The 16052-nt window shown below is 44.7% G+C and overlaps 1 protein-coding gene across 1 annotated transcript in view; it reads right to left on the bottom strand.

Moving 5' to 3' along the window:
- The window catches only part of CLMP (CXADR like membrane protein), a 37704-nt gene that overhangs the window by 5650 nt on the left and 16002 nt on the right, over positions 1–16052 (bottom strand). Inside the window, exons 2-5 of the mRNA XM_065697234.1 lie at positions 2954–3111; positions 2062–2263; positions 1102–1266; positions 650–772 (exon numbers count right to left, since the gene is read on the bottom strand). Coding sequence (XP_065553306.1) covers positions 650–772; positions 1102–1266; positions 2062–2263; positions 2954–3111 — 648 coding nt within the window. The remainder of the gene's footprint in view (positions 1–649; positions 773–1101; positions 1267–2061; positions 2264–2953; positions 3112–16052) is intronic.

Consider the following 16052-nt stretch of genomic DNA (forward strand, 5'->3'; position numbering starts at 1 on the left):
AGGGCTGCAGGTAAAAACCTGCTAAACTATTGTTTGGATGTGTCCTCAATGTGGTGCTAAACTCCACCCTTTTCCTTACCTAGACATGGACACACCCTTGATGGGGTTAACCAGGTAAAACACTGATTTTAATCTGTTGTTCAGGACAGAGTTTATTAAGTCTGGATTGAAACCAAATTATGTCCAAAGTTGCTTTTTATTCTGCACATTACTTCATGTCAGCCTTTCCAGCTGCCTTTAGAGACTCCACTGTCCCAAGTGTGACAGATACATAGTTTGGAATTGGAACGATGGAATATTCACACAGAGGTTTTATACTGGAGGGTAATCTCATGCAATCCCTCCAGCCAGAAGTACCTTAAAATCTAGGGACTCTGGAACTCGCTGTTTTTCCCCTCATATTTCATTAGTCAGTCTGAAACCCTAAATTCCTAACAGATCAAACCATGTGAGCCCAAATGATGTATTCACCACTTTAGGTTATACAGAGGACTGCCTGCAAACCAAAAATGCAGTGAATGAGAACAGCTTCATGTGATTGAAGTATGAAAGGGCAAAGGTGTGGCAAGTTCAGCAGGCGAGATGGGACAGATGTGAAGCAGCATTGCTCATACGGTGGTGCAAGTACTAGTTATGTGCCAACACTTACGCTGCACTGTCACCTGAACAACACAGGTTTCTTGTCCAGCCTCATTGGTGGCAATGCATTGGTATAACCCTGTGCTCATCTGTGTGAGATTCTTCAATAGGACTTGCCCAGGATTAGAAATGTCTGAAACAGGAAAAACAACACTGGGATTAATAAAGACTAGGAAAGTTTAACAGAAGCACAGACTGAGCTTCCAGGTCAAATCGGTTTAAGAACAGTCAACAATGCCTCACAAAAGGTCATTTGTCAGCCTTCAGCAGAACACTAAAACTCCTACATGCCCTTCCTTGTCCAGCTGCAGTAGCAAGCACACCGTTGTATCGTTGCTCTCACTGCCACCAAGGGATCCCCATTTAAAAAGCAGGCATGTGACTGTACGTGAGCACGTACATGTGGGTGGTTATCTGGCTTTGAGTGTACTGAGAGCCCTAAGAGGAAGTGATCTGACTTACTGACTCTCGATGTAGGCGGGAGATGCTCAGCTCTGTCTTCCTCATTTATGCGCTGCCATCGGTAGGAGATGGGTGCAGTGCCAGAGGCAGAACGGCACTGCAAGGACAGTTCCTTGCCTTCCAACAGCTCCCCTTCTAGCCAGCACTTGGGCTTGGAAGGCTTTTCTAGAAGAGACAGAAGACAAGCCATGCAAATGCGTCAGGCTGTTTCCTTAGTGGAAAGCCTTTCTTTGGCAAAGTACGTCACTTAAGCAGCTTCTCTGGAATGCATTAAGGAATTACATCCCCGCTGTTTGTTAGGGGACTTTAGCTGCAACTGTGTGCAACTTCATAGTCTAAGAAGTAAAGCTGGCTGGCTCAGATATAGAAATGACATATATATTCCAAATATTCCTTATAATACTCCGGGGCAGTTTGCCTCATAGATACTTGCCTCAGTGGAGCTGTATCATTGTGCTCCTATTCTAGGTACTATTTAGAGAACATCCTTTCCCTCCCCCTACTTCTCCATTTCTTCCTTCTCCCCACAGCATTTGGCAGGCCACAGCACTTCTTCCACAGGAAACGCTGACCCCAGCAGCTTATTTGTCACCTCCACTGGCTTGGATCAGTTTGGGGTCCTGGGACATGAACCTAGAGTCTTCAGCAGGAGATCTGTATCGCCAGCTAAGCTAGAATATCAGCTTGATCATAGATGGTCAGCAGATGAGGTCATGGAGATAATTCGGTCAGAACAGTTCATATGATTTTGAAGGCAATTACACTTGCCTCGAAACAGTACTTTAGGCTCTTCCCATGTCCTGTCCTGTGCCAAAAAATGCAAAGGCAGATATGGAGCTGGACCGTGGAACCTGATCATGCCACATCTTTGTGTATTTATACCCTGCTGAAATAAATCTCTTCCCCAGGAAATGAGGCTAGCGATTTTTCTTCCTTGGCAGAACGGTGAAATGTGCTTACCTACAACCTTCAGGGTGATGCGAGCCCATTCGTACTGCCCAGCATTCTTAACCTTACAAATGTACTTCCCCGCATCGCTGGACTGCAGGGATATGATTTGTAAGGATGCATCTCCAGCGAGGAAGTTGGATGTGAAGGAAACGCGCCCTTTCTGTTCCTCATTCAGGTCATCATAAACACGGCCCCCAGAGTAAGTGATCACCTGAGGAACAGAGACAGTCGCTGTTGTGTCTGTGTGTCACATATACAACCAGTTGTAGTCTTACATTCACATGGACAACAAATCAGTGCATGTCCATGAGCTGCAGACTAAGGTTCTGCATGGTGAAGAGCCATTGCTAAGGGTCACGTAGGAAGCCTATGGCAGGCTGGAAAAGCAAAGCTGCATTTCAAGCCTGAGATTGATATATAAACTGCATTTATGCTAGAGATTTATGTTGGATCATTTATACTGGTGTCAAAATAGATGTCAGCTCGTGTCACAACATATGAAAACAGGCTTTAGTCTTGGCTGGTTTTGGCTAGCTAATTTAAGTTACTGCAGTCCTGATTTTTGCAGGCATTAAACTCTATGTTTTTTCCCGAATGCAAGGTTTCAAAAACTGGGCCTTAAATTCCAAGGTCATATATGAAAACCTGAAGGGTGATTCTGAATTTTATCCAAGTGATTATAAAGCAGTGTTAAAACAAACTTGATTGTGACACAATGCAGCATATGTGAATATCAAACAACTTTTATATGCTATAGGTCTCTCTCAAACCTGCTGTATTTTCTAACGCTACTTCATCAGAGCAATCTGCAGAGATCATCACAGAAATCACTTTGAATCAATGGCTGCTATTGATGTCAATGCAGAAACAAGATGATTTTCCCAGCGGATGCTGAACCTACCGCTTTCTGTACTGTTTCGGAGATGTGCAGCAGCCACTCAATATCCAGGCTGCTTTGCTCCAGGAGCCCCAGGCGGTGGTGACAGGGCAAAGTCACGTTCTCTTCAGCCACTCTCTTGAATTCAGTCTGTGCCTTGGACAGCCAAACAGAGCAGGAAGCTGAAAGACAGTGGTCAGAGGCCAGGATTAACCATGCAGCTCTGCACTGACAAGTGTTGCTAGGGTAGGTTTAGCTGGATCCTTCCTCATTTGCTTCGTAGAAAACCCAACAGCTTAGCTTCCTGGACAGATTGCAGCTGATTAAAGGGGACATCTATAGATACACAGGCAGGCAGTTTCACACTAATATTTAAGCATGAAGAACAGATGGCTTCACACTCCAGAGCTGTCAATGCTAAAGTCGCACCCACCTCCTCTATGCACTCAAAATTTGCCATAACTTCCTTGGGTTTGCCTTCACCTTTTATTACCTTAATTCATAAGCAGTATTTCCACCCAGAAGACCTTCAGAGCTCATGGTTTTGTTCCCATGGTCAATCTGATAAGGCTTGGAGCCCCTTTTCGCTTACCTAGGATGATGTTCATTGCATGCATTTCAGCACTGGAAATAAGAGCTCAGGCTGGGAACAAGAGTGGTAAGATTAAGAAAAGCACGATACAAGTAGGCCAGTGAAGCGTCTTTGAATAGCAACATTAAAAAAACACCCGGAACTTGTCAAAAAGGGCTTAAAATTGAGAGAAAAAAAGGCAGAAATTGCCGATCTGAAACACTAGAGGGAAGCAAAGCCCTTGAAATGCTCGCCACGAGCACCCAAAAAAGCACGTTACCTTCCTAAAACCTGAACCAGAAGACAGGGCGCATGATGGTTAACCAGCGCTGCTTTAGTCATTGTCAAACTCAGTTTCATTCTGTACTGCATCCCTGCTAAAACTGACCAAAATCAGGGACTGACCCTTTGCTTTGCCCATCTCCAATTGGAGAACGCACTCACACTCAGTTAAAACTGACCCAAAGGATGAGAGGTGTGGGAAATTAAAGGCATCTAGGACAGGGATCCCCCAGGTCTGCTGTAACACCAAATACATTTCCCCACCAAGGTTCCACAGGGATTTCTGGGGCACAAACGCCACATGTCTGCTTTGTATGAATCTTCAGAGCGCAGTCGGGTTGTTCTTAAGTTTCGCTGTGCAAAAAGGAAGCCTAAAACCGCTTCCCCCTCCATGGAATGAAGTGAGATGAACTATCTTGCTCTTGGACTATGAACCTGATGAACACTGGGAGAGCTGGCAGCACTAGGGAGTCACATGTGTGACTGAACACACAATGCTGTGATTACATAGCAAGATTACCGGCAAGAGAGTAAGCAGCTCTGCTTACATAGGCTGATTTGCTCCTATACTTGTATTTAAACAATGAAAGTTCGTGGGGAGATGAACAATTTCATTTAACACGACAGTTTCTCAGCTTTTTCTGCTTCTTCAGGACTAGCTTTGTTATAGAAGATACAGTCTGCTCCTGCTCCCAATCAGATCTAACATGACCATCCTTCAGCTCCTAAGCTTCTAACATGTAATCAATACTTGCCAAGCACTTCATGGAATCATAGAATAGTTAGGGTTGGAAAGGACCTCAAGATCATCCAGTTCCAACCCCCCTGCCATGGGCAGGGACACCTCACACTAAACCATCCCACCCAAGGCTTCGTCCAACCTGGCCTTGAACACCGCCAGGGATGGAGCACTCACAACCTCCCTGGGCAGCCCATTCCAGTGCCTCACCACCCTCACAGGAAAGAATTTCCTCCTTAGATCCAATCTAAACTTCCCCTGTTTCAGTTTTAACCCGTTACCCCTTGTCCTGTCACTACAGTCCCTGACAAAGAGTCCCTCCCCAGCATCCCTATAGGCCCCCTTCAGGTACTGGAAGGCTGCTATTAGGTCCCCACGCAGCCTTCTCTTCTCCAGGCTGAACAGCCCCAACTTCCTCAGCCTGTCTTCATACAGGAGGTGCTCCAGCCCCTGATCATCCTCGTGGCCTCCTCTGGACTTGTTCCAGCAGTTCCATGTCCTTTTTACGTTGAGGACACCAGAACTGCACACAATGCTCCAGGTGAGGAAGTTATCACTGCTATGTGTGCACACTTATATAAAACACTTAGGTGGAGTCCTGCAAAGGATTTAGTTGTCCTCTACTCCAGGGATCTCTGCACAAGTTGGTGAGAGTGAAAGCTTTGCAGCCACATTAGCTGCTTTCTTTAAAGGGAAAACTAATGCAGTTTAGGCCTGGATTCACTAGTCTCAAAGCTCCATCTGCCAAATACAATTATACATTCTGCCTAGGATGAGCGCCTGTTTTCTTCTACAGCCCACTTTGCTGCAGGCTGCCTTCATTAACACGCTGACACTCGCTACATGGCTGATCAATAAGTTTAATTTAAGCACCTCAGAAGTGAGCATTCCCATCACATTTGCAGCGCTTTCAAAGCCCTGTGCCCGCAGAGCGCTGAGGTTTTGTGGTGTTCTACATTTTAAAGTGTAATTTTACATTAAAAGCTTTGATCATGATTTGAAATCACCTTGTGGGAGTATAACAAGCATCATTTTCATTCCTGTCTGGCTTGGATAGACTGGGTTTATGGACAGACTGTTTTTGGGAGAGCTCTCACCTTGGTCTGGTTCTTGTTACCTGCAGCAAACATGCTCTGGGTGTGAGAAAGAGCCCTCTGCCTCTAAAATAACCTTCTAAATGGAAGTAAGATGAGGGAGACATCCAAGGATTGGTTTTCCAAAGGTAGATGCAATCAGAGATAATTAGGAGCTGATTCCCCTTTGAACCAATAACCAGACTGTCGTACGCATCGCATACTTTCCCAAGACATGTCTGACTATAAAAGCCCATACATGCCCCTGTAGTCCTTATAAAACCTTTAATAAAGGCCACAAAATCAGAAAGAAGTCAAAGCTCTGCAGGGTTCTAAACAGGAGCCTCTACTTACTTTAGCTTTAGGGATGTGCTGGAATTGACAATATATGCCTCCGAAAAAAGAAAGAATAAGAAAACATATCCAAGTCCCCTCTAGGTTGATGTAAATGCTTTGTTATACACTGAAGAATAAAAGCCCTTTGAAATTCTCTTGTATTTGTGTAGATGAGAAATAAGATTTTTCTCATAGTGTTTTTACCGTTTATTATCCCCTTCAGCTGAAGTTTCGTTCACATGAGTACTAAAGGAGTTTGCTTATGGACAGCCCCTGACAGCAGCAACCACCTCCATGTGTTGGCCAGGGCTGGCAAAGCTTGCTGCTGGTACACAACCGGCTCCATCTCTTTCCACACGAGGGCAGATCCTACCCAGACTGATGCCTAAGGACTGGCTCCAGCAGACAATAGATGGTTTTCCCACAAGTGGGATGCAAGAGCCTCGCTCACTAATGCCACATGTATGCAGGCTCCACAGTTCTTTACCCCAAACCACCTCTTTCCCTTCCACATCCTGTGTGCAGCAATTGACGATGCAAAGAGCAGCACTGGAACTGCTGCGCTCAGCTTTACTCAGGCCTTCCTCAGCCTGCATCTCACGGCTTCAGGAGCCTGCTGTTTTCCCAGCGGAGCAGGCACACTAAGCTTATTGCAACTGCAGCATTTTGAAAGCACTGGCTGTGGGCCTGAGAGGAACAAACGTGCACAGCGGCAGGCTTGCTGAGACACCACAGGCAGCACCATGTTCTGTATTTGGGGTGAAGAGACCATTGCAACTTGTTAAAGTGTTCTCTCTATTGTTCAGAGGACAATAACTCACCCAACACCCTGCAGAGAAGGGACAAAGATTATTGTTTTCCATCCCTGCTGATGTTTTAAGTATCCAAGAAACAGAGCAACAAGCATTTCTAACAATACCTCAGCTAGTACACCAAAACAGACAGTACCCAAACAGCATGAGCACAGATATATTAGAGGAAGGGCACAGATTGAGCCAGGGCACACAAAGGGATTTTTTGCCCCTCTCAATAAGAGGCAATAACAGATTTTAAACAAAAGAATGTGGAATATCCTGCATCTTTCTCATGCAAAGGTGTTAAAGTATTTCCTAGAACCATTTCAACATTAAAAGCCTCCTGATTTCAGATGTATATTGTAAGAGTCAGCCTTTTGAAATGGATGTAGAGGGAAGGAGCCATTGCCTGTGCAATGCAGCAAGTGCTGAGCAGATTGGGACTGTGGATCTATATTATGATCCATTCAGAGCACTATGAATGAATGTCTGAATCCTTAAAGTGGTCACCCATGCTTTCACATCCAGATTGGGAAGCTCAGTTTATTGTCATACTCATCCAATAAGTCTATGCATATGCACAAATGTACATGTATACCAACATCAAATATGCATAGACATACAAGCAGAATCAAAGTGAAAATAAATGCTTTGCTGACATCTTTATTTGTAGGCAAATTCATGTGCTAAAAGCTAAAGAGCTGCCAGATTTAAATCTTTCATTAGGTTCAGAACAAGGTTTGAATTAGGGAGCAATGCTAAGTATAGATTATACTGTTTAAAAAGTAATAAGTGGTGCTATATCGCTTAACTGCTGGAATTAGGAGGAACAGCCTAGAAAAGATTCCAAGGTACAAGAAATCCATAGTGACGCTTGGCCCAGGCTATACTAACTTCATTTAAAGACATGAATATCCAAAACGGGTCTTGAGACACTTCAGTTTCTAGAGCATCTGTGAAGTTAAATCTTTAGCTACACTTTTTGTAGCTTATTTTGGCTTTTTAATCAAAGATGACATTTGCAACAGGTTATTCCAAGCACTGACGGCCAACGAAGAGACATTACACAAATGCAACCTGTAATTTTCATGCAGCTCGAGACATCCTGTACTAGCACCAAAAGGAAACAACTCAGGAGAGAAATCAGCTGCCAAGGAAGACCTTCTTCCATACAACAGCAAAAGCAGGAATTTCAATGATATCCACACACACGCAGTTCATGGCACTGTCGGGACGATTTCCATGTCACCTGTGATAGGTGCTCTATCTGCTTTTGTTCATTAATATCAAAGCGTTCCCTGGGTGCAAGTGTGAGGGGAACAGTGAATGGCCGCTGTTGTCAAGGCACATCACATCTTGTCTGAAAGGAGAACAGTCCCCTACAGACAAGTTCTCAAGTGTAACCGTCGTTGTGGTCTCATTTTGAGTCCTTCTTGGGATACTTTTAACACATTACTTTCACATCAGTGCGATTCCACTGTGTGAAAATGGGGTCCTTCTGAGAAGGGCTTAAACAGTTTAAATGAGCCCAAAGAGAGTAAATACTCAGAATTATTCAGGCTTGGAGTGTTCCTTTAACTGCACATTTGACTTGCTTCATCCTGTGCTAAAAAGCATTCATTCCCCTCAAGTATTTGAAAGCAGTGTGTCTATATGAGATATAGGCAAGAACAATCTGTTGGAGAGTTAAGAAACAAGCAGCCCAGGACCGTCTGTGGTGTCGCAACTTTGAACCACTCCTTCATGCCAGGAATTTAAGACGTTTCACATCTGTTGGGGTTTGATTGTGCTCCAGCCTGGAGGGAAGTTTGCTGGGCTTCCTTATGGAAAACCTAAAGCCTGCCCCACGCACACTGTCCAGTGGTCATTACAGTGATAATAAGCAAAATCTGAGCATTTTTAATAAGGAAATATACAATTCCACATGCTGAAACAGGAGGTTGACAACTACTTTTATGAACAGAGAATTACATCGAGTGAAACCTTGGGATGCTTTAATGACTTGGAAGCTCAAGTCAGCTAAAGACACTAAAGGCACTAGTTCTACAGTTAAATATTTAAAGCTCAGTAGGCCTCAAAATTAAGCTGTTAAGAAACCAAACATTCCCTCCATCATTACTGTTCAGTAATGATGACAGACACATGCACATTAAGGCTTTTATCTCCCCTTTCACTCTGTTCCCCAGTCTCCAACGTGGATAAACAAAGACAGCAGATAGCTATGTTGGTTTATTCCAGAGCTGTAAGGAGAACCCAAGAGGTCGCCACCCCCAGACCACACTAGCCCGAACAGCCCCAACTAGCCCTATGCTGACAGCATTTTAAGCCAAAACAAACATGAAATGGTGTCTCCTTCCAGACAGCTCTTCTGCATTCTTTGCACAAGGGAGGAGGAATGGGGGTGGCTCAAGTCTCCTAAGGATAATTAACTCAGCCAAGCCTGCCCTCTGGGACATCTGCTTTCTGTGTTCCTTGGCTGGCAGAGACAGAAAGGCCAAATGTCACCTTCTCCCGAGAGCTTGAGTGCTCCAAGTGACCAAGACCTGGCCCCCAGCGCATGCTGCCTGCAGCCCGCTCCCCTCCGCCTCCCTTTGATTTGAGGAATGTGGTTGTGAAGCAAAAGCATCTCAAATAAGAAACATGTGAGCTAGCAGTCAGCTCCCACAGGAACGGGCTGGCCGTGTTCGAATCAAGAGGGCAGCCTATCCCCATCCGTACGCACATAGCATTGCAGAGGTTCTCTAATGGGAACCACATGTGCGTGGGGCTGAGGTCTGAGGAGGCTGTTGAAACAGAAAACAAAGAGGAAGAGTCCTGCATGCTTCTGAGTTTCCAAGTGGTGACGCGAGGCGTTTGGAATTGCAACTGTAGATGCGTTAGGAAGGCCCAAGGAGAGCAGAAAACTCATTTCACAAAGCAAAAGCATCCGAGTTTTAGATTTGCAGCAAGTAAGCAAGAGTGCAGGAGAGGGCTGGAATTTGGCTGGTGATACACAGGCTTCCACCAACAAAAACATCAACAGCTGCAGAAGCATGGGCATCAATCCTTCCCCAGGCAGGCTTGGGTGAAGCAGGGAAGTGATCTCTGGGATAGCTGTTACCAGCACAGCAGCAGTGCATATGATGTGCGTTCATATACACAATGTCTTCACACTGCGCATAGGCACACATGCAGTGGTCCATCCAGTGCAAATCCACGTCTCACAAGCAGCCCCAGCAGCAATGATGCGGTATTCCCTGGGGAAAACTCAGCATTTCTCTATTAGAGACAGATGAAAGACTGCTCCTGCAGTACCCAGCAGCCACACGCAATCTAAGGGTCTTACCTATACATTCCTAGAATCAAGCACCCAAATCCTGACACTGGAAACACCATTAGGAACTTTGCCTATGTACTGTGGCTCTCCTTTTTCTCAGTGCATTTTCAAATCAGGTTCAAGTAGGAGATTCTGGGTTTACATCCCTGGAGACCAGGGAACAGAAGACAAGGCATCAGAACTGCATCTTCCCATTTAATGGTTCACAGAGTGTTTGTACAGAGGGATGTGTGAAATTCCTTCGCCTTTAATCCAGGCATTTGTATCAGTAAAACGGTCCAGGTGCCTTCTGTTTACAGCAACAGCTCAACTAAGCCTCTCAGTAATGAGCTGGTGATTTCAAGCTGTGTGGATTAGATCTGCACAGAGACCTTGTCAGTACATATCAGATTCCTTGGGGGCTGAAGCACCTATGGCTGTCAGATGCTCCCTTTCTCTGCAAGCATCTCTGGGCTGCTTTGTGTACCTTACACAGCTTTGAGCTGAGAAAAGCAAGAGAACAAGACATTCCACCCCTAAACAGCAATTTCACTCCTTTGCCTGGTTTCAGATGAGGCTTGAAAGCATGAGAAGATGGTTTCAGTAATAATTTCCAGGGCATCTTCTGTCTGAGGAGCATGCTTCGGCCTCAGCCTTCCAGTGAGCCTATTGTTGCTGTCAGTTCAGGGACACAGAAATGAAAGCACGCAGAAATGAAGTTATGTGCCCAAGGCAGACACCAAGCAGAATCCAGAACACAAACCAGAAGAGACAGCAACAAAACTGTTATCAAAACAGTGTTTTCCATTAGATATTTCCTCACCAATTTCAAAATGCAAGGAGTAGATTGCATCAGCTGAGGTAACTCTGAAAATTGGAGAGGCAAGAGATTTAAGCTGATTAATATGCCTAATAAAGCTATTCTTATATGAGGACTCCCTGATCTTCCCCCTTAGCATCAAAGTATAAGATGTTAACCAGAAAAAACTGCACTGATTGTGCTTTTCTGCTACTCCTTGTTACAGAAAGTCAGTTTGGTTTAAGCTTGCCAAAAGAGGTACCACAAAACTCAAGATGATACAAGTAAATTTCATGCCTTTCTCCATCTCCCTTTTTCAGCCCAGATTGATGTAGTTTTAAGGTACAGACCTCAGTCTCTGTTCAGCACATCCGTGTTACCTCAATGAGATGCTCAACTGTGTACTTGTAATTGCACATAACACGGTATGACATCTCACTTATCCACTACAAGCACTACTAATATGGTACAAAATGAATGTCTAATGTATTAGCACTCTGTCACTTCTCATGTTCACTCAATCTCAAAGCCTCAGCTAGAGCCTACCCTAAGGCAGAAAAAGAACAGCAGCAGCAGCTCCTCCCCATCACCTCTTTAACTCTTGTGAAAGACTTTGTGAAGACTTTAAAGTCTGCAACACTTCTGGGATGAACACAAGGTGCATCCCTTGGTCTGAGCACAAGACCAGGAACAGCAGCAGCTTAGCTCTGGAGGAGCTGTGGTTACAGATGCTGCCTGCAGCCTTTTTCTCACCAATGCCATAGTAGTTACAATTACTTCATGTTTACTGAACCCATCAGAGGTTAGAGTACTGAAGAAACCTCATTCTCTTAACCCTTACATTTGGACTGGCTTCAGTGTGAGCTGGAAGGAATAAAAAGGAGGAGGATGAGGTTCTTATCACTATGATTCAAATCTCTCCCTGTATCTTTCCTCGAGTTTGGCACAACAGTGTACCAGCTGCAAGAAAACTGAGAAAAGATCCATCATCTTTTGTTTGCTTCCCTACTGTTACTAGGAGTTGTGGCATCTGGACATATACGCTAAGGTCTCGGATGAGTGGAGGCGGAGCTTTGTAAATCCCACTTTCTGAATCAGAGCTACGAACTGAGCAAGTGGGGATTACTGAGGAATGCAAACCCCACTGTAAATGCTGGAAGAGACACCCAGCTGCATTTTAGGAAGCTGGCATCAAACTGACAATCCACCAAATCTCCAGACACCACGTTTTAGTTCACTTTGTACTGAAGAAGGTCTGAGCTTGCATTTGGTGCTCAAAACGATCCTGGGCTTCTCAGTAACATTTACAAGCCGAAGACTAGAGTGAATACTATACTCGTGAGAACTTGTATTGACTCTGAGACAAGCAGGCTTTGGAAAGCACTCTCCCTGCAGAGGGACAGCTTCCCAAAGTGGAGCACAACAGCTATTCCAACTGACAGCAACACTGCACAGCTGCTGCAAGCGAGTCTGAAGTTAAGGAAGGGGCTGCAAAGTCAGACACAGGAATAAGGAAGTGTTGTTTAACACAATATAAGGCATTACAGATTCCTGCATTTATGTTTCTTCAGCACAGCTGAACCTAAGTTGATGAACCTAAGGCATTCTCGTGCACTGGTAATAGCCAGAGATGGTAAAGTCCGAGGAGGATTCCACTACCCACAGGATTGCATTGTGTGAGCAATTCCAACTTCTGGATCCATTCCACTCAAATACAGCCTACAATCCTAAAAAGGACATGGCTATACAATAAAGTTAACCAACTTAGCTTAAATCGAGTGTAGCAACCCAAGAAGCAACATAAGAAAATGAGGAATTGCTCAACTATTTGCTTCTGTGACTGTTCTCGAACATTTAAAAACCCATAGAAAAACATGTTTATTAGTTTTCCAACTGTCTACTTAAAAATCTGGTTTGTTTCTTTTTCTGTCTTAGTGTAGATATATCCAAACCCTAGTTTTAAAGGCTCGAAGCATCAATTAAGTTACCATTTAAGGTGCTTGCAAGAAGCGTAAGGACTAAAACAGGAACCAGATCCATTTCACTTCCCTCAGAAATAGAAGCACAGTCAAAACACTGGCTTTCAAACCCAATTTTAACTGGCTTTCAAACATACAGGTGGAAAGACTAAAAGCTTCAGTATTACTTGAGCTAAATAAAACCTGCAGACTGCAGGGGGAACAACACAGAGGGATACTACGGCAGAGTTAAACAGCTCAGAACTTCCAGGCCTGAACCACACTGAACCACTTCATTTCTAACGATCACATCAAACCGTCTCTGCAACAGGAATGAGATCAGCAGGGAGGCAGCTCCTTCCCTGTTTAACCACAGGGCTGCAATGCTTGATACATATATTTTGCATGTTTCGAAATATCAAGGGCTCTGCAAAGCAACAAAGTCTGCAAAAGCCTAGGGCCATTGCTAGGAGAAACCCTGAATGGGAACATGCAAGCATCATGCCTGCCAAATATGCCTGTGACCTTTGCTCAAAAGAGCAATCTAGTTCTCCTCTGGCACTTGTCCCTTTCCTAAAGTGAGGATGCCCGGAGTAAGATGAGAGAGGCCAAGCCCTTTGTAAAAACAGGCACTGGGTATCAGCATTCCGACAGCAAGGAGCCCTGCCTGAGAGCTACAGTACATCACCGAGCTCTGATGAGCAAGCAGTGTTTCCAAGATGCTGAACTGGAAGCGGGGTTTGGAGCAGGGTAAAGATGGGATTCAGGCAACAGCTGAACCAATCTGTTAATGAGATGTGAAAAGGTCAGGCATCTTCTCAAGAAACATACTATAAAGGTCAGGTGAAGTATACAGAAGTAAGCCTAAGAGGAATGGGGAGCACACATGACCAGCTCCAGGACTCAGGACTTCCACCCTCATTTTCAGTTTATCTAAGAGGTCCAACCAACTTATTCCTATCTTGTGAAAAGCTGTATTTTGGACTTTATTGTGATCACAATGTGTGTGCATCACCTTTCAGAGCTGCTTCTAAAACTGCTGTTGAGGACAGCAAACAACATCTGCAGCACCAACCATAAACTCCCGATACCTCAGTTGTCAGAACTGCTTTAGCCTTCCTTGCTACAAAGGGACGTTGCTGGCTCACACTCGCCTTTTTGTCCTGCAGAACCTCATGTATTTTTAACGCAAAGGGGAAAGGATATCAGGAACAGGATACAAGGACTCCAGAGCTAGTGCAGGGATACAGGCATTGCATGGAAACAACGATCTCAGTGCGTCTGTACAGTCTGACAAGTGATGGAAGAAAGATATCTACCGAATTATTTGGTAGACTTGGGCAGTGAGGAGTTGTCAGGGAATTCATCTAAGATTCCCAATAGGAAAGCTCCAGCAAAAAAGGACCTCAAGCCCTGATGCAGAACTAAGGTTTCCTGGACAAGCTGCAGCTTCTCCGCACCTCATTTCTGTCCTTTGCAATCTATGTAAGAAAACCTGCATGCCTCAGGGATGCCTATGTAAAACTTACATAGGGAACAAGAAGACTGTAGAGAAGTCAGATTTCTCAGAGGTAAACAACGAGTGGATGAGACAATGGACAAGTCCTAAAAAGGGGAAAATAATGGGATAGTAGGGAAAAAACGCACTACGAGAACAGTCATCCACTGGAACAGAGGCTCATAGACTGTTGAATCAGCATCCTTAGCGCTATTCACAACTGGACTGGCTAAAATCCTGAGCAGCCTGATGCAAGCTGACACTGCTTTTGAGCCACAAACCTCCAGAAGTGCCTTCTGCTTTGTGCTGTTCCGTGACAAGCTTGATGTCTTAGAGCAGGAAGGACCCATGAGACTCAAGTCCCACTCCCTAAAGCCTTCCTGCTTCACTGCAGCATTAGGCTGTGCAGAAAGCAGCATACAATGCTCCTCTCCCACTACCTTGGCTGCAGAGGAGCTCCTAAACACCAGTTTGGTTTCAGCCACCATAACACAAACTGCGTACGCAGCTGCTGGATCAGGGTGGTGGGGTCTTCAGTGATTAAGCCCATTGTAATGTCTGGCAGCCATCTGGCAGCCACATTTACATTAAAGCCCAGCATGTGTGGTCTGTGGGGATAACCAAGCACAGCATTTATTTGATGGATTCAGCCTCTTTTCTTGCCGACAGTATCTGTGAGCAGGTCACAGCTGTCTCCAGTACCAGCTTTTATTTCTCTCCACATAATGGAGGAAAACCAAGCTGTTGTAACTGGTCAGATACATCACCCGATACTGATTTTTGATTGCCTGAACTTACAAGGAAAGATCTATTTAACATTGGGGTTTTCCCCCATATTTGCTCAGACAACACTGACATTTATTTCTAGGTGCCAGACAATAACTAAATCATTACCTGACCACATAAAGTGGCACAAAAAGAAGGCAAAGCCAATATTTGCACTGTACGTTATCCAGCAAGGCTCAGATTTGGGGAGTTGAAGCCAAACCTTGGGGGCTCAAGCACCCTAGTTGGCTTCCTTAGTCCCCATACCCTGTTCATGATCCTGGAGATGCTTATAAACCCAGGTTTGCAGGGAGGTGCCATCCCTTCAAAAGCCACAAAGCATGCTTTCCTGCAAGTTGAAATCCACTTCTTCTATTCCTATAATTCAGTGTTCCAATGGGTTAATTTTGTCTTCAAAAATTCCCCATGTTCTTAAGCCAGAAACACCACAAAAAGCCGCCAAATATTTGGCCCTTCGCTGCAGTACTCGTGGGTTTGGCTTCTTTAGGAAAACCCATTTGCTTTAATAGGAGCTGACACAGCTTCTTCCCCTGCTTTGAGAAGGCATTTTTAGTCAGAAGGAAGACTACATAAACCCCACTGTCTAAACGGAGCACCTCTGGTCTTTGCTTCCCCGAGCTGCTCTTCACCCTCATACCCTTCACTGAGGGCACACACAGCTACATGCCTTCAGCATCTCTGCAAACCTGCCGTCAAAGCATCTCAACTGTAACTTGTTAGGACTTTATCTTGCATATCTAAACACTGTGGATACTCAAGCTTATCTATGGCTCCCCAGGGACTTGGATATCACCAAAGGAAAATAGAAGTGTGCAAAAGAAAGGAAATAGTATATTCAATCAAGTCTGTCTCTTATGGACTTCATCCAGTGACAGTCTATTAACTAGTTTCATATTGCATTAGCAAAAACATCCTTAACATCACCTTCCTGTCCTTGGTGCCCAACAGTGTGACTTGTGCACATTGTACAGTGAAAAGGACAAGATCATGAC

Source organism: Lathamus discolor, chromosome 17 (assembly GCF_037157495.1).
Source record: "Lathamus discolor isolate bLatDis1 chromosome 17, bLatDis1.hap1, whole genome shotgun sequence".
NCBI lineage: Eukaryota > Metazoa > Chordata > Aves > Psittaciformes > Psittacidae > Lathamus > Lathamus discolor.